General features: G+C 52.7%; 1 protein-coding gene across 1 annotated transcript; it reads left to right on the forward strand.

Moving 5' to 3' along the window:
• The first annotated feature begins 638 nt into the window (after positions 1 to 638).
• NIPSNAP1 (nipsnap homolog 1) lies at positions 639 to 18,781 on the forward strand. Its single transcript, XM_053279961.1, has 10 exons — positions 639 to 861; positions 6,931 to 7,058; positions 9,064 to 9,109; positions 11,405 to 11,499; positions 12,285 to 12,355; positions 12,697 to 12,837; positions 14,091 to 14,122; positions 14,367 to 14,461; positions 15,494 to 15,577; positions 17,083 to 18,781. The coding sequence occupies exons 1-10, from the start codon at positions 767 to 769 to the stop codon at positions 17,145 to 17,147; spliced, it is 852 nt and encodes a 283-aa protein (XP_053135936.1). The 5' UTR covers positions 639 to 766; the 3' UTR covers positions 17,148 to 18,781.
• Positions 18,782 to 18,818: the final 37 nt, after the last annotated feature.

An 18,818-nucleotide genomic window follows, 5' to 3' on the forward strand; every position in this document is an offset into this window, starting at 1 on the left:
TGGGTATTTCATGAGCCCCGGCATCCTGAAATTGGTAGTTTCCCAGCATTTTCTGGTCTGGCTACATCCACTGCTAAATAGTTTTTGAAATATTAAAAGTTTAACGGGCTTGACTTGTATCTTTCAGCTGATATTATGATAAGGTTATCTGAAAGACGGGTGTCAGATGCTTGGACAGGGGGTGCAATTTCAGTGCTTGCCCTAGGCCAGTGATTCTCAAACTTGGGTCCTCAGGTGTTATTGGACTTCAACTCCCATAATCCCCAACCAAAGGCCACTGAGTCTGGGGATGATGGGAGTTGAAGTCCAATAACACCTGAGGACCCAAGTTTGAGAATCCCTGCCCTAGGCGCTATTTCCCCTAGATAGGCTTCTGGGAAAGTTCTCCCCCTGCGGGGCATACAGGCTTGGCAGAGCTCCTTCATGTTTGCACGCAGAAGGCGCCGGGTCCCCTCCCTGGCAGCAGCATCTCCAGGTAGGGCTGAGACGAGAGACTCCCGCCTGCAACTTTGGAGAAGCCGCTGCCAGCCTGGGTAGCAGCGGTGACACTCCTTTCTGACTTGGTCAAAAGCTGCTGCGCCTGGAAGGGGGACTAGTCCTCATGGAGAAGGCGGCGGCGGCGGCGGCGGCGTGCACGTGCTCTACGGCTGCTGCCCAGGGTTGCTGCCAGCAGGGCGCGCCTTTCCCCCGGCGGGGCCGGAGGAGGAGGAGGCGGATTCCCAGCCAAGACCCGCCCCGAGTCGAGGCTGCCGGGCGCAGAGCGAAGATGGCGACGCGGGCGTGCGGGAGGCCGGCGCTGCGCTGGCTGCTCCTCCGGCCGCGGCCGCCGGGCGCCCGAGGAGGGGGAGCCTGCCTGGCCCGGTGAGCAGCCGCGAGGAGCGCGCGACCCCCGGCTCCAGGTTCCCCCAGCCCCCTGCCTGCCCCCCCGGGGGGGGGACCCTCCTTCCTTCGGGGGGGCCCCTCTGCCGCCCCCAGGAGCGCGCAGCCCCGCGCCGGCCCCTGGTGTCTCTCTCGCCACTCGCGAGTCCCGGCGGCGCGCCCCGCTTTGCGCCCTCCTTGCGCGCCTCTCTCCGGGCGCTGCTCGCTGGGCTTCCCCGGAGAGGTGCCGGGGCTCAGACCCCTCCCCTTCTCTCCCCGCCCCAGCTCTCAACACAAAGACTTTGCGAGGCTGAGTGTGCCTCCCCCCCACCACACACACACACACACACACACACACACACACACACACACTCCCTTTAAAAAATAAAATAGTGTATTTCAGGGGTTCTCCAACTTGGGTCCCCAGATGTGGTTGGACTACAACTCCCATCATCCCCAGCTTGCAGGTGATGGGAGTTGGTCCAAGCCACCTCTGGGGACCCAAGTTGGAGAACCCCTGCGAGGAAGAAGAAGCACTCTGCATGTGTCTCAGAGGCACTTTCTGTCTCTGGCGCTTGCTTTGTTTTTGGAAAGGGTGAGGCCTAGGGCTGGGAAGGAACAGCTTCGGGGGTGGGTGGGGGGGGGACACGGGGCACTAAACGGATGCCCGGAAGGCCTTTCACTCTCCCTCCCCTGCGTCCAGGTCACGGGCACCTGCTTCTCGCTTTCCTTTGCAACCTTTCTCTGGTCTCTCTCTATTCAGTCTCCTTCGTTGTCAATTTTTATTCCATCTTTGACCGGGCAAAGTCATTTCATGTCGATTACATCTATAGGAAAGGTCAAGGGATGAAATATCTCTCCTAGCTTCATTTTTTTATTAATTTGGTTGTGAAAGGGAAGCAAAAGAACCGTTCCGACTTGGTAAGATGTCAGCTGCAAGCACGGTTCATTTTATGGAACAATAACCATATACTTTGTGCAATTTGAATCGGTGTCGATTTGAATCTGGGAAAAGGTCTTCTCTTGGGCACGGTGTGGCTTTTTGGATGATTGGTCCGATGGAGGGTTGGAAATCTGCTGAGCATAATAACGGCTAGAATATGAGCATTATATTCGGCATTTCTGCTAAAAACAACAACAACAACAACAAACCCAAAAGGAATTTAAACCTCCCCCCAGCATATTCTGGTGTGAAATTAAATTCAGCTCATTTCAGTGGCAAGGTTGTGTATGCAAAATTTGGCCTCTGCAGGTAGTCGGGAGGTGTGACTTCAGTTTGCACAAACCAGCTCTTCAAAATGTTTAATCGATTCTCAGGCCAGCTAAGCCAAACCTGGCCCCAGAGGTTTCATGCCCGAGATGCCAATTTGGAAGCCAAAGAGCCCTGCCGATTTGCTCTAGCCTCTCCTTTTTAAGCATTAGCTTGTTAGAACCACCAAGTTAGGCTTTCCTCAACCGCAGAGGAGAGCTGGCCTTGTGGTAGCAAGCAGGACTTGTCCCCTTTGCTAAGTAGGGCCTGCCTTGGTTTGCATTTGAATGGGAGACTGCATGTGGGAGCACTGTGAGATATTCCTCTTAGGGGATGGGGCCGCTCTGGGAAGAGCTCCTGCCTGCTTGCATGCAGAAGGTCCCAAGTTCCCTCCCTGGCTGAGAGAGACTGCTGCCTGCAACCTTGGAGAAGCCGCTGCCGCTCTGTGTAGACAGGATTGGGCTAGCTGGACCAAGGGTCTGGCTCGGTAGAAGGCCGCTGCCTAGGTTCCACAGGCTTGAGACGTTTGCTGATCCCAAAAGACAAACTAGCTGACTGTTGTGAAACAAATGCACGCTTCCTGGTTTGGTGCGTTTGTTTGTTTGATTTGTATACCACTTTTCAGGCCAAGGTCTCTCAAAACAGTGCGCAAAACAGGGGGAAACCCCAAACAATTGGCTTTCTGTCTGCAGCTGCTGGTGGTTCTTCAAGCCCCAGCAGGACCCTAGTAAAATGCTCCCCAGGAAAATGCAGCCAGGAAAAATTGGGCGCCAGCTCTTTTGGAATGTGCTGGAGCAGGGATCCTTAACTTGGGCCCCCAGATAGCAATAGCAATAGCACTTACATTTATATACCGCTCTATAGCCGGAGCTCTCTAAGCGGTTTACAATGATTTAGCATATTGCCCCCCAACATTCTGGGTACTCAGATGGTGTTGGACTACAACTCCCATCACTCTCAGCCACAAAAGCCACGTCTGGGGATGACGGGAGTTGTAGTCCTGCGACATCTGGGGGCCCGAGGTTAAGAAACCCGGCTCCAGCACATTTCCCTGGAACAGAACACATTCTAACTGTGCGTGTTCAGATCTCGGTGGATGTGAATGATTCTCTGGGCAGTGTCACCTAGGACGCCAAGGGTCATTCTGCATTCACCCATTTTGCACCAGTTCCCGGGCTGCGTACCAAAGCAGCCCCACATAGAGCGCATCATGTGTGAAGGATGTTCTCCTTTGCCCAGCCTGGTGGGTCCTGCTCTCTGGTGGTGCTTCAACACCCTCCATCCCGCTCCGTCCTTCCCATCCGCCTGCCTCTTCCTTGTCTCCTTGATCCGTGCCAGTGCAGAGAAGACAGAATTGGCCGTGGGGTGGGCAGGGCAGGATATGATCCCCTGCTTATGGCTGCATGCTTCGGCCATGATTTTGTGTGCCTTTTCCTGGGGGCCAGTTAGGAACACAGGAAGCTGCCATTTACTGAGTCAGACCCTTGGTCCATCTAGCTCAGTATTGTCTACCCAGGCTGGCAGCGGCTTCTCCAAGGTTGCAGGCAGGAGTCTCTCTCTCAGCCCTATCTTGGAGATGCTGCCAGGGAGGGAACTTGGAACCTTCTGTGTTCAAGCAGGCAGATGCTCTTCCCAGAATGGCCCGATCCCCTAAGAGGAATGTCTTACAGTGCTCCCACGTGTAGTCTCCCATTCAAATGCAAACCAGGGTGGGCCTTGCTTAGCAAAGAGGACAATGCATGCTTACTACCACAAGACCAGCTCTCTTCTATTGTAGACTAATTCTGGGCTGTACTTAGGAACCTAGGAAGCTGCCGTATACTGAGTCAGACCCTTGGTCCATCTAGCTCAGCATTGTCTACCCAGACTGGCAGCGGCTTCTCCAAGGTTGCAGGCAGGAGTCTCTCTCAGCCCTACCTTGGTTTTTTTTAGGTCATTTCCAGCCACCCGCAACCCGCAGATATGTATGTTTAACCCCCCCCCCCTTCTGCCATTTCCCCCCATGTATTCCGAAGTTGGGTGTCCATTACCCGACTGTGGGTATGCGAAACCGCAGCTGCCAGATCTGCGGCTTTCGAGGTTCTCCTGTACTGGAAGGGATGGAATGATCTGACTGGATACCTAACTGAGGCTGAATGGGGCAAGGCCAGAGCAGTGTGTCTTGCAGGGGTGCGGCAGGCACTCCCCGGGGTTAGGGAATTCTGCCGTGCCTCTGTATGGGTGGTCCAGTTACTTGGCACAATCTCTGTTGGAGGCTGCATGGCAGGCGGCGAGGCCAGTGAATCATGCAGAGAGGCAGCAAGCCGCCTCCCATGTAGGGCGGGCCTGTCGGTTTCCTTACAGGGAACTCTCATCTTTTACTGTGTGTTTTCAGAGCACATGGTTTGGGAATTCCTGCCTTGGCGAGTCGGCCTGGGTTGTCCCGAGTCGGCCTGGGTTGTCCCGAGTCCTCCCTTGCTGCCAAGGCCAAGGAAGCGAGTCCTTTTGAAATGTGAGAAGCCAGAGTTTGGCTTCTAGTCCGGTGCGGGGACTAGACTTGGCTACAGGGATGGTAGCTGTGCAAACAACCACGCCCCCCACTGCCCCCATCACTACGCCCTTGTGGGCAGCCCCTATGGGGCTCCGTCCTTCTGTTCGGCGTTGTTTTCCGTTTATTTCTGAAGTTAATGAGTTACCGACATCGGGGCAAAGGTCTTGCCTTCCCGAGAGACCATCAGGAATGGTCTCTCGCCAGTTGGCGTCTGGGGCCAAACTTCACTTCGAGGCGCGGCTTTACTCATGAGTAGCAGCTGAATGGGGGCCACCCTTTACATCGAGGGTATTTAACCCTTCACCTCCAGGCGGTTTCCCAAAATTTTGCAGAGGCGAGCACAATTTCCTGCCCCCCTTTGCTAAGCAGGGTCTTCCTTGGTTTGCATTTGCATGAGTGGGTGCATTTGTCCCTGTGAGTGCTGGAAGATATTCCCCTTAAAGGATGGGGCCGGAGCTCAGTGGGAGAGTATCATGCAGGAGGTCCCAGGTTCGATCCCTGGCAGCATCTCCAGGGAAGGCTGGGAGAGACTCCTGCCTGAAACCTTGGAGAAGCCACTGCCGGTCTGGGCAGACAATACTGAGCTAGAGGGACCAAGGGCCTGACTCAGTCTGAAGCAGCTTCCTACGTTCCTTTTTTCCACATGCTTGGAGGCAGTACAGCTGAACTCCTCTTCTGACCTCCCGAGCACTGAATGACTCTTGGCCCAAACTGGAATGGCCTGGAAGGTATCCCTCCAAGCCAGGGGTGGCCATGCCGATTCTCTCCTTGCTGTACCACAACTCCCATCACCCCCCTGCTACGATGCATTGCAGCAGGGGGTGATGGGAATTGTAGTACATCAACTGCAGGGGAGCGTCAGCCTGCCCACACCTGCTATAGAGAGTCCACTCAGCCGGCAGGATCCCCTGGCTGGTGTTTGTTTTTCAGAAAGCAGTTTCAAGGGCACCCCCATCCCTGAGATAAGCTGGGCAGGCAGAAAAGGTACTTTTGCGCCGTGATTTTGCAGAGCAGTGCAGAGTCGGGGTTGCCGGCCTCTCTGGGACAGCAGGACTCCAGCTTCCCAACCTAGGAAAGGAGAAGCTGGTCTTGTGGCAGCAAGCCTGAGTGGCCCTCTTTGCTAAGCGGGGTCTGCCTTGGTTTGCATTTGGATGGGAGACGCTGTGTGCGAGCGATGTGGTATTTCCCTTCAGGGGAGGGGGGGATCAGGAAGACAGGCAGCTGCGTTCTACTGAGTCAGACCCTTGGTCCAGCCAGCTCAGGATTGCCAACACTGACTGGCAGCAGATCTCCAAGGTTGCAGGCAGAGGTCTTTCCCAGACCCGCTTCGAGATGCTGCCAGGGATTGAACCTGGGACCTTCTGCATGCAAGCAGGGGCTCCACCTCTGGGCTGCATCCCTGTAACTGAAGCCGTTTCCAAGTCTGCAGACCGAATGCAAAGAATAGTCTTTCTAACCTTCTAACTCGTTCTTACAAACTTGTTGCTTGTTTTGTTATAAACCACCCAGAGACTTTCATTTTGGGATGGTAATGCAAACATGTTCGATAATAATAACAGTCAACTAAAACCCGTGTGGTTAACCAACCAGGATTTCTTTGATAGGGTGACAGCAGCCCTCTTTCCCTGGCCTGCCTGCCCACACATGCTTGCTAATGGGAGTCCTTTTACCCCTGCTAACTGAGCAAAGAGGCACCTTTTTAACGTGGTGATTCCCTTTCTTTAGCAGGATGAGAGCAACTGGCCCTCTCCACCCCTGGCACAGCACCCCTCCAGTGGCTGGGGTCTTTCTTAGGTTTCTTTTTTAGACTGTGAGCCCTTGGGGGGGGCAGGCAGCCATTTAATTATTAAACTAATTCCTGTATGTAAACCGCTTTGGGAACTTTGGTTGAAAAGCGGTCTATAAATACCCTTCGTATTCGTATAGTCCTTTTGGGGTGCAAGAAATCTGAATGCCTGTTTGTCTCTTCACCTGGAGGTCGCTTGCAGTGTTTCCTCTCACAGGGATTCCCAGGTGTTGTCGACTACCACTCCCACAATCCCCAGCCAAAGGCCACTGCAGCTGGGGATTCTGGGAGTTGCAGTCCACAACATCTGGGAATCCCTGTTAGAGGGAACGCTGGTCGCTTCTCTCTCCCCCCCAGGTGTGCGGCTGTGGGTCTAGGAAGTTCGATGCCGAATCAGCTTGAACCACCCCTATTTATTTATTTATTAGATTTATTTATCCTAGCCGTGCCTCCTCCCCTGCCGGCTCCTCTGCGCTTCACCTGTCTGACTTCTGTGCCTCCTTCCAGGGACTACTCCAAGGACAGCGAAGGCAGCTGGTTCCGCTCCATCTTTGTCCACAAAGTGGACCCTCGCAAGGATGCCCATTCCAACCTCCTTTCCAAGAAAGAGACCAACCACCTCTACAAGATCCAATGTGAGTCTCTTCCCCGGCCATATATTCTCCTTCCCCTCCAGTCGTTGTGGGTCTCTGTGTTGCTTTGTGGCGTTGTGGAAGGTCTGTAGGCACCGTTGGATGGTGGTTGTGGTGCTCACAGCAGCTGCAGGATGGCCTGATCCTGCAGGGTTGTTCTTCTCTTCGAACTGATTTGAGATGCAAAGGGAAGATTGTAATACAATAGATAAAAGATAATAGAACCTTCTGCAAAGGCGTACAAGCTATAAAGAGGGATTGTGTGCCCAAAACATAAGAAGAATATGCAAGAATGGTAATATGAAGATGGGGCAGGGGTCGCTGGTAATCCCACATTTTCGTTTCATTTCTTCATAGTCCTGGAATAAAGGCATCCATAGAGAGGTTTTTCTATGCAAATAGACCACATAAGACTTTGAATCCAAATGCAGGTATTAAACCCCTTTGAAGAAATGAATTGTATATCAATCAAACTTTGGTTATAGTTTACGGAGTGTAGAAATAATAAAGCCTTTGAGGGCTGAATAGTGACTTGAAGCTGTTGCTTTCAAGAGAAACTCTCACGAAATGGACAACAGTCCATTTTCGGCTGGTCTTGTTCAAAATATGACCTTCACGTGTGATCTGCTCACACTAAAGGATAAGAAAAAGCACAGACGACTTCCTTTGAAAAACTCTTTCTCCAAGCCTCCCTGTGGCTAAACGTTATGTGATAAACTGCACACGACACCTTTGTATAGGTTGTTATGCCTTTTCATAGGGCTCTGTTATGTTTTATCTATTATATTAAAATTTTCTAGACATTTTGCATTCGAGAACACTGTTTTGATTTTCCCTTTCCTGCCAGCTCATGAGGAGACAGGTGAGATACATCAATGAGGCATGGTCTACACTGCACATAAATCGTAGAGTGCAGAACTTGGCTTTCTGGTGCAGAACTTGGCTTTCTGAAAACTTAATTCTGAGGGTGAAAAAATTCAAGCTGCTAGTCCTCATGGTTATAGAAGAGGGATTTGAAGATCTGCGGTCTTCAAGAGTCTGGTGTTGAATCCGTGGCAACCCAGCCTCTTCATGTGACTTCTAACCAAAGTCCAGATTGTGTGAAAACTCAAATATGAAGCTCAGAATTACACTGGGTGAATTCGGAGTGATGAATCGTCATTCTGATGATTCTGAAGATTTATGTCACATCTTGGGGAAGGGGTGGACTCTTGCTTGTTTGTCTATATGAACCGGGGGAACAGATTTTCCTTCACACAGCATCTGGATGGTGAGCAGACCTTAGTGAAGAAAACTGTCGCAGAAAACATGCCAGTGTGGCATTGTCAGACGAGTCCCCAGATGTTGAGGCTGGGCCATGATGGGGCTGTGGTCCAGCAACATCTGGGGACCCAAGTTTGAAAGCCCTTGTGCTAGCACCATTTCTCCACACCTTCCTGGCCTGTGGTGGGAGATCCATGCTGCGGAAGGAAGCTGGGAGACTGCCTTCATGTAATCCGATGCTGGCACCATTGACTTGGTCCTCGGGCCCCTGGTAGGGATGTGCCCGAATCGCTTCGGTGCCTCATTACAGAGGCACCAAAACGATTCGAGCTGCTGCAGCTGAATCAATTTGGCGGGGGTGGGAAGGGGTATCTTTAAAGGTCTTATCCTCCTCCCCACTGAGCCATTTCACTCACTCTCCCACTGATTGATTGATTGATTGATGGATGGATGGATGGATGGATGGATGGATGGTTAGATTTCTATACCACCTTTCATTAAAACAATCTCAAGGCACTGTTGGTACTAAAAAGCCACGCAGCATGGCTGTGGTGCTGCCAACTGTGCCATGTTTTTTCGAACCGGCAGCGCCTCGGTGGGGCAGCGGAGCAACAGGTAAGACCTGCGTGCCTCCATTTAAAGCTAGACCCCCTCCCCCATTGGCACATTCCCAGCCCCTAGCTCCTTTCTGTTGTTTTTCCACTCCCTGGAACTCATGACCGCTTCTTCCTCTTTCTCATTTCAGTCCACAATGTGAAACCGGAATGCCTGGATGCCTATAACAGTCTGACGTAAGTCCTGCCCTGCCGGCGATCAGACAATTTTTGTGTGAAACTCCTTTCTGAAATACAGCCATCCCTTGCTAACCGCGAGGGTTCCGTTCTGGGAAAACCTGGTGGTTTGCGAATTTGCGGATACAGGGGGTTAGGGGAATCATGGTCGTGAAAAGACCGAAAAATGCAGAACAAATGTCAAAAAACCCACCCCAAAATCCCTTTAAATCACTATTGGTCAGCAAGAAGAGTCAGTGTTCCCTCTAAGGCATGCGCATGTATGCACACTCACATGTTTTTTTTTTAATGTCTGCTCAGTTAATTTTAGATTCCGCTCAGGTTGAATCAGGAAGGCCCCACTCTGAATACACATGTGCACATGCTGCTTTGATACGGCTGCCCAGAATAAAACTCATTCTACACACAGATGAAGAAAATTAGCGAGAACATGGGGGGGGACCCCAGAAATCACCCTAACCCCCCCCCCAAATCACCAAAAATTACCAAAAGGTCTTGCCAAACCACAGATGCTCAGGATGCGGTTGGTGAGACCAGTCACAATTTCCCAGCCGCGGATACTCAAAACCACGGTTGGGAAGGATGAACTGTAAATTATTTGATGTTAAATGCTGCTAGGTTTTGTTTAATGGTAAGGAAAGTGCCCCAGAAGACGATTGCTTCTTCTGACTAGCAAGCATTATGGGTGATCGTTTTATGTTTTCAAGTTGGTAATAGTAGGTGGTTTTAAAAAATAAAATAAAATTGGGCAGTTCCCCCCTCTCCGGTATCTAGATTTAATGTTTGATGGGTAATCAATTAATTGTTGGTCAGTTGTAATGTTTGATCTGGTTGGTGACTGAAATAAAGATTCATTCATTCATTCATTCATTCAAGTCCCCCACACTTCTGGTTAATTCGGGGTCCCTAGAGATGAGGCCTTCTCGGGGCAGCCCCACATCTCTGCAACGCTCTCTCCGGGGAAATCTGTGGGGCTCCCTCTTCACCCGTCTTTAGTGAGTGGTCCAAGATGTCTTCATTATTTGTGGCATTATTGTTATCATCAGTTGCTTTAATTAAGGCTGCAGTGATTGGGCTGCTGGTCCTTATTATATTTTTATTCTGGCGGGGGATGTGGGTTGCCAGCATTGGGCCACCTGGGCATGTGCCCTGGGTCGATTCTTCCGTGCCCCCCTCCCTCCCTCCTGACATTGGTGGATGCCTGGGTGGTTAATAGCTTCAGGAACTGGAAGGAGGCCTGGGGTTCCTTTCGGGAGCATGAAAAGATTCAGTTATCAAAATGGGGGTGCTGGGGCCCAAGCGAGGTCCTTTGGGCCCAGGTCTTTTAACTATTGAGCAACGCACCTCATGGCGCAGCGGGGAAATGACTCGACTAGCAAGCCAGAGGGTGCCGGTTCAAATCCCCACTGGTGTGTTTCCCAGACTATGGGAAACACCAATATCGGGCAGCAGCAATATAGGAAGATGCTGAAAGGCGTCATCTCATACTGCGCGGGAGGAGGCGATGGCAAAGGCGTATCTAGGGAAAATAGCGCCTAGGGCAAGCACTGAAATTGCGCCCTCTGTCCAAACATCTCACGGGCTGATTTTCAGGCCTATTAGGGCCTGCAAAGATTGGCGTGGTGGCCATTTTGGAGGCTGCAACACATGCTCAAATGGCCTCTGTGAGGCCTGGCAAGGCCTAGGGCCTCGCAGGGACCATTTGAGCACGTGTGGTGGCTATTTTTATTTTATATATATATATATATATATATAATGGCCACTGAAAACAAAATGGCCACCACAATGCTCAAATGGCCTCTGCGAGGCCCGGCATGGCCTAGGGCCTCGCAGAGGCCATTTGAGCATCCGTGGTGGCCATTTTGTTTTTGGTGGCCATTTTTAATTTTTTTTTTTTTTATTTTAAGAAATGGCGCCCCCCTTCAAGTGGTGCCCGGGGTACGTGCCCTGCCTGCCCCACCCTAGATACGCCCCTGGGCGATGGTCAAACCTTCCTGTATTCTACCAAAGACAACCACAGGGCTCTGTGGGCACCAGGAGTAGACACTGACTCGACAACACAACTTTACCTTTACTAGTTTTTATCAATTGCATTTTGAGTGTGTGTGTGTGTCCATGTGCCCCTCTCCGTGTGTCCCTGCGCATGTCCATGTCCACACGCGTCCCTCCACGTGTGTATGTCCAATGTTGTCTGCCTCCCTGCACCCACTTTGAAGGGCAGGATACAAACCCTGAAAGAAGCCCAAGTTGGCGAAGGGCACCATCATTCTGCTAATAGTCCTGTCTGCCTTGCAGGGAGCAGGTCCTTCCTAAACTGCACTCGGATGCCGATTATCCCTGCGACCTGGTGGGGAACTGGAATACCTGGTATGGCGAACAGGACCAAGCAGGTGAGGGCAGGGCATCGGAGAGCGTTGGGTCGAGTTGCGCTGCGGTTCACCTTGGCAGGAAGCTGGTCCCTTCACCCAGGGGCTCCCGGCCTCGGGTCCTTAGATGTTGTTGGCGGAGAGCTGGTCTTGCGGTAGTGAGCGTGAATGCTAAGCAGGCTCTGCCTTAGTTTGCATTTGGATGGGAGACTACATGTGTGATATTTGGATTCGGATTTGGGGCTGTAGCTCAGAGAAAGAGGATCTGCCTGCTTGCATACAGATGGTCGCAGGTTCATTCCCTGGCAGCATCTCCAGGTAGGGCTGGGAGAGACTCCTGCCTGCAACCTTTAGAGAAGCCGCTGCCAGTCTGTGAAGACAATACTGAGCTAGATGGACCAAGGGTCTGACTCAGTATGTGGCAGCTTCCTATGTTCCTATGTCTCCACCCCCAGTCCTCCATTTTGCATAGGCTCCACCCACCATCGCCATGGGAGTTGGCCTGGGGCAGGGGCGGAGCCACCATAACGCAGATGAGTTCAAAGAATCCGAGCCGCCGCGCTCAGGGGCCGCCCCTCATGCCCCAGCCACGCCCCCTGCCCCTGACATCAGATGCAGGGGGCGTGGCCGGGGGGGCCGCTGCTGGTCTCCCTATGGGCCTGAGCTGGGCTACCTCTCCTTGTCTTTGCAAGGAGCGGAGGCTCGTCTCCCCTGTAAGAGGGATGTCCAGATAGAGAGCTGCCGTCAACGGCACCTGGGAATCCCTCTTCCTTCGGAGCCAGGCTGAGGCCTCCCTCTTCTCGCCCTAGTGCACTTGTGGCGCTTCAGCGGCGGCTACCCGGCCCTCATGGACTGCATGAACAAGCTGAAACAGAACCAGGTACTGGGCGCAGCCGGGCCGTTTCCCCCTCATGCTGGCCGGCTCCAGCGGGAGGTTGCCTCTCGGCCTGCCCTGCCCTGCAAGCCGTGCCATCACCGCAGAGTGGCCGGAGGGCTGGGTCTGTGCCTCGTGGCCTGAAGCCCCTGCTTGCCCGTGGGTTGGTGGCCCTGGGCAAGCTGACTTCCTCCTGGGGGGGCACAGCAGACCCCCGACCCTGCCTGGGGTGGCTTCTGGTCTCCTGGCCCCCTCCTCTGACGGCAGGAGTTTCCAGTCGCCCAGGGCTGGAAGAGGCGGCCAGCACGGGGCTGTGGCTAGAGCTCTTCGGCTCTCCCCCTCTGCAGGAGTACCTGGAGTTCCGGAAGGAGCGGAGCAAAATGTTGCTTTCCCGGAGGAACCAGCTGCTCCTGGAATTCAGCTTTTGGAACGAGCCTCTGCCCCGAGCCGGGCCCAACATCTACGAGCTCAGGACGTACAATCTTAAGGTGAGCTGTGGGGTGGGGAGCGGGGAGCAGGTCTAATGTGTGGGGGCCCTCCAGCTTGGGTCTGCAGGGGTAGTGGGACTCCAACTCTCGTCAGCCACAAACGCAAATACAACAAATATTTTATTTTATTTTATTTTATTTTATTTTATTTTATTTTATTTATAGACCACTTTTCCACCAAAGTCCCCAACGCGGTTTACATGGATATTAATAAATAAATAAAGATGGCTCCCTGTCCCCAAAGGGCTCACCATCTAAACAAGGAACATAAGACAGACACCAGCAACTGCCACTGGAGGGATTCTGTGCTGGGGACGGATGGGGCCAGTTGCTCTCCTCCTGCTAACAAATGAGAATCGCCACTTTTAAAAGGGGCCTCTTTGCCCAGTTAGCAAATGAGTCCCCAAGAGTTGTTGGACTACAACTCCCATTATCCACAATGACCAAAGGCCGTTGTGGTGAAGGATGATGGGAGCTGTAGTGCAACCACCTCTGGGGCCTCTAAGTTGGAGAACCCCTAGCCTAATGCTTGCAGTGCAGCAACAGGAAGTCTGGCAGGGAGACATTGCCTGAACCGGCCCCGGAGATAACACAGAGACCGCTTTGCAGTGCAGTGAGCATCTAAGCTTTCTGTTGCTGTCTGCAGCTTCCCGGGGCAATGAATAGGGTGGGTGTGGGTTGGGTGCAGACCAGAGAATAGTTGGGCAGTTGACCAGAAACTGTGCCATCGTAGGACCCCCAGCCTCAAAAGTAGTTTGTTTGTTTTGAAGGAGGAGGGGTTAGAGGTGGAGATCGAAGGCGGCTTTGGGCAGATCCTGCTTCGTCTATATTGCAATTGTTCTTTCTTTAAAGATGGACTTCCTGGATGTCCGTAGGTGTCCAAACACTTAAACCCAGAATCTGGATTCATTCGGGATTGGGTCCCACTGCACCCTAGGGCAGTGTCCCCAACTTCGTGCCCCCCGATGTGGTTGGACTACAACTCCCATCATCCCCTGCCACAGTGGAGATGGTGAGAGTTGTAGGCCGACATCATCTGGGCCCTTGAGGTTGGGAACTTCGGGCCTCTGAAGCAGGGGGTTCCTAGCCTGCGGCCCTCCAGATGTTGCTGGACTACAACTCCCATCATCCCCAGCCCCGAGAGGGCCACAGGTTGGGAGCCCCTGCTCGGAAGCAGCCCCAGCCCGGCCCAGGGTCCTCTTTGCAGGGACGCGAAGTCCATCTGAACTGCAGCCTTTCTCTTTTGTTTTCAGCCCGGAACCATGATCGAGTGGGGGAATAACTGGTGAGTGGCGATCCCTGCAAGGCAGCTCAAGGGTAGGGTCGCCATGTGGGCGGTAAAAAGCCCTCCGCACACAGCCCCCCGTGGGTTTGCTCGGAACTTGGCTCCAGTCTGGCGGCCTAACCCTGCGTTGCCACTGATCTCGGGGTCGCCTTCACCACGCTGCTTGCTCCCTCTCGGGGCTTGCCCTACGATCGGGAGTCCCTTCCCCTTTCCGGACCGCTTTCTCCCTCTTGATTCTGAACAGGGCGCGGGCCATTAAGTACCGCCAGGAGAACGAGGAAGCCGTGGGGGGCTTCTTCTCGCAGATCGGGGAGCTGTACATCGTGCACCACTTGTGGGGTAGGTGGCTGCCCCGGAACGGACTCCTCCTTGTGAGCAGGGGGGAGTTTCACCGCCCCTGCAGTTCCTTCCCCTGCACTGGGTTCCGGGTTCAGCCAGTGGTCCTCTGTTTGCGGGCATGCATCACGGAGCCTGTTCGCCCCGTTTAATACCGTGTGGACTACCCGGTGTGGTTCCTGATCCCCAAAGGGTTCGCGGTCTAAACAGAAACACGTGGTATGACACCAGTGTTGCCTCGAACAGCGGTTCCCAGATGTTGTGGACTGCCCCTCCCAGAATCCCCAAGCAAAAGCCATTGCAGCTGGGGATTCTGGGAGTTGTAGTCCACAACATCTGGGACTCCCTGTTAGAGGGGAGACTGGTAGACACCAGCCACAGCCACTGGAGGGATGCTTTGCTGGGGTTGGAGAGGGCCAGTTGCTCTCCCCCTGCTTAATTTGTCGGGATGTACACAATACACAAAGCGTTTTGTGCACATCCAGAGGGGCGGCGGGTAGGGTTAAAAGGAGGAAGGCAGGTCTACCTGCTCCGCCACTGCCCTCCGCCTTCTCACCAGGGCGCTGTCGGTATTAAATGCCATGCAACACAGCTGCAGTGCTGCTCCCAGCAGCCTGTGGGCTGCATCGGCACGTAAATGGCGTCTGCACATGCGCAGATGCCATTTATGTGCTGACACTGCCCACGGACTGCTGGGAGCAGCATTCTAGCCGTGTGGCACAGCATTTGATACCGACAGCACCATGGCGGGGGGCAGCAGAGGAGTGGGTAAGACCTTCCTTTTAAAGCGCCTGCTTGCCCCCCCACTGAAACAATTGAGAATTGCTACTTTGAGGGGTGCCTCTTTGCCCAGTTAGCAGGGGAAGAGCCAATGACTCCTTCTCTGTGTCTCATCCCTTGTTAAAGTCAGCTTAAGCGACTAGCCACCGCCACATCTTGTGGCGGTGAGTTCCGTAAGTTAACTCTGCACAAAACAGCAAGTCTCTTTGCCTGTTCTGATGAGCTCTTCCCTGCTGTGTTTGGTTCTCCTTCTAGCCTACAAGGACCTGCAGTCTCGAGAAGAAACGAGGAATGCAGCCTGGAGGAAACGAGGCTGGGACGAGAATGTTTACTATACAGGTGAGCCATCTGGCATAGCTGCAGAACCTGGGATTTCCTACCACTGTGGTTACAGACAACCTCCCCCTTGTATTCTTTCCCTCATTCAGTATAGGTTGTACACACATACCCCACCTTCTTCCACCTCGCAGGCAATTCACACTAATACCAATACCTTCCTATTATTTCTTGTTTACAGAGTCAGACAGGTGTTATTGACTGGTTTGTTTTATCCAGACATCGAGTCCTTCCCAAGGACCTGGGATGGCTGAATTTTATTGTCAATTGTTATAGATATCGTCGCAGAATATAGGCTGTTCCCAGTAAAGCTGCTTTTTGTAATTGGCTGATGGTGATTTCTGTGGCTATCATCATCATCATCATCATCATCATGATCGTTTTTATTTGTTTGTTTATTTCCTCTCCCCACATGGGGATGTTAGTGGACTACAACCCCCATCATCATCCCCCTCTTTCCCCAAAGGACCCAAAATATATCTACTTACTCGAAATTTGTCTAATTTCATGTTCACCATTATAATAAACTAGCAGGTGAAGCCCGTCATTTTGCATAGATTACACTTCTAGGAAAGTTTTTTTAAAAATTAAATATCTGTCATAGAATTGGTTGTTAATGTGCTTGCAAAAGAGAAGTCAGTTTGAAATTTTTAGGATTTCAACTTGAAACATGATTCATTTTATTGAATAATGACCATATATAGTAAATTTGAATCTGAGATCTTCCGCTTGTCTTGGGCATGATGTCATTTTTGAATTGTCGATCTTATTATTGCGTTCTAAAATTCTGAAAACAGCAACAGTTAAAATATGATCATTATCAGCATTTCTGCTGGGGGCAGGGGCGCATTATTTAAACCTTGCACTTAGCATATTCTGATGTCAAAAGTAGTGCATTCAGCTCATTTAAGTGACAAGATGCACAATTTGGTATCTGTAGCTAATCAGGAAATATGACTTTATTTTGCACAACCTCTTCAAAATATATACGACAGTTTTCAGTGGCAAAATCCCCGAGGACACCTTCTCGTTCAGCTTCAGCCCATTTAAATAAATTGCCTTTGTTCGCGGATTAGACTTTCTCATCTCTTCTAGGATAATACCAAATCATGTCGTCTAAACAGACCGATAATCCTCCTTGTCCTAATAATAAAATACTATCCTGCAAATTCCACTACATCCGATGGTTTTACCGATACTCCATGATGATTGCTCTAATGCACCGGAGTTGCGAATCCTCCTCGATCTATAGGTTTAATTAACGGGTTAGATGCAACTCCAGGATGTTTATGCAACCAAATACCTTTTAACTCTTCAGATATAGGCAGTGGTGTAGTTTTTCTGCGTGTGCCGTTTTAACCTGCTGTGCCTAACTTTAACATGAGAACAGCCCTGCTCCGGGTCCCTCCGGACTGGAGAATCTTGTGGCTTCCTTGTTAGTTGTCTACTGCATGATGTGGGAGGCGTCTGTGTCGTTCTGTCAACGATCCCGCCTTTTGTCTTTGCAGTGCCTCTGGTTCGCAGCATGGAGTCTCGGATCATGATTCCCCTGAAGATCTCCCCGCTGCAATGAGGGCCTCTCGGTGCATTCCCTCAGCGCCTCCACAGCCGCACAGGAAGCAACGAGGCTTGCCGGATCCGTTCCCCGGTTCTCCCCATCCCTTTCCATTCCCTGCCTCCCTGCTGCTCCTTTGCTGCTTGGGTCGGAGGCCGTATCGTAGTTGGTTCTCTTTCTTTCTCGGCCTCCCTTGGGAGTCGGCTGTGCTGGACTGGGGTTTGTGATGGACTCCGAGTCGAGCTTGGAGTTCTCGCCTGGCTCGAGGGAGGGATGTTCAAGGGGGATGAGACCTATAAACAAGCCCTTCGCTGACGCCGTTGATGTTGGACCTTATCTGGCTTGACTGGATGCTGGCGGCACCTTCAGAGCGCTGGAATATTTTTGTATCGGATTTCGTGTCGCCCTCTCCTGCCTCGTCCTGAGCCTCTTTGGGGTGGCGGCGGGGGGGGGATCCCTCTCACCCCTCCTACACAAGTCCCCACTGGAACGCCTGCACTTGTTCTCTTGAAGTATGCGGATCTTGGCCCTAGCTGTCCGGTGCTGTGTTTGGTTTTTCTACTCCTGCTGCGGCAGCAACTACGGGGTGATGGTTGAGGTTGGTGCGAGCTCCTCACTGGGTGCCGTGCCTTCCAGGAAGGCAGGGCCTTCTGTCATATGTGGGCCTCCAGGTGTTTCAGGACTACATCTCCCATCATCCCTGGCCATAATGGTGTCAGGGCAGAGGAGGGTGGGGATTGTAGTCCAACAGCATCTGGGGACCCACCAGGGAGAATGCCTGCAGTAAGGGCTCTGGGTCCAATGGGCCAGGCACCCCCAGTCCCAAAGGTGTGTGTAGTCCTGTACAGTGACCTACCTGGTGGGATTGTGTGCCCAGAACCCTTTGGGAGTAGAGCTGGCTTAATTCAGAGGCCCAGATTCCCAGATGTTGCCGACCACAACTCCCAGCATCCCCAGCTGCAATAGCCTTTGCTTGGGGATGATGGGAGTTGTAGTCCACAACATCTGGGAACCCCTGTTAGAGGGAACACTGGTCCCTAGGTGGTTGGACCACAGCTCCCATCACCCCCCGCCCTTGGGGCCATTGTGGTGGGGGGCGATGGGTGTTGTAGTCCCACAACCTCTGGGGAACCCCTGTTCTAAGCCCTGTGGCTGTTTCAGCAGTGAACAGTCGCTCCGAATGGGATGCCCGAGTGGCTGAGACCAACCCAGGCCGCTTGAATCTCCGGCACCCCTTGCTGGTCGGCTGCGGTGGTGACTCAAGGCGAATGGGTCTCTCTCTTCCCCCCTCGCCCCAGCCTGCTTGGGGAGCCCCTTTTCATCACTGCCCTTAATTTGTGAGCCGCCTTCAGCTGGGAGACGCAGGCGGACAGGGTTCTAGGGATCGCTGAGAACCACGGAGGCTTTTCCGCCCACTGATATCTCCAGGAGGGTTCCTTGCGTCCGTTCTGAGCTGGGAGAGACGGGGAGGCCAGAGCCGAGGTCCTGACGGTGGATTGCTCCTCGCGGTCCCGCTCCGTGGGGCCACGTGACGTGGGCTGGGTGGCTGCGCCCACCTATCAAGGACGTGCTTGTTGAGGGAGGGCTCTCCTCTCGAGGGACCACTGACGGTGCTGAACTTGCGGGTGTCATTAAATATGTCATATACTGGTGTTTGTGTCTTGAGTGTGCCTTGCCCAGGTGGGGCTT

This window comes from Hemicordylus capensis, chromosome 15 (genome assembly GCF_027244095.1).
Source record: "Hemicordylus capensis ecotype Gifberg chromosome 15, rHemCap1.1.pri, whole genome shotgun sequence".
NCBI classification, from domain to species: Eukaryota; Metazoa; Chordata; class Lepidosauria; order Squamata; family Cordylidae; genus Hemicordylus; species Hemicordylus capensis.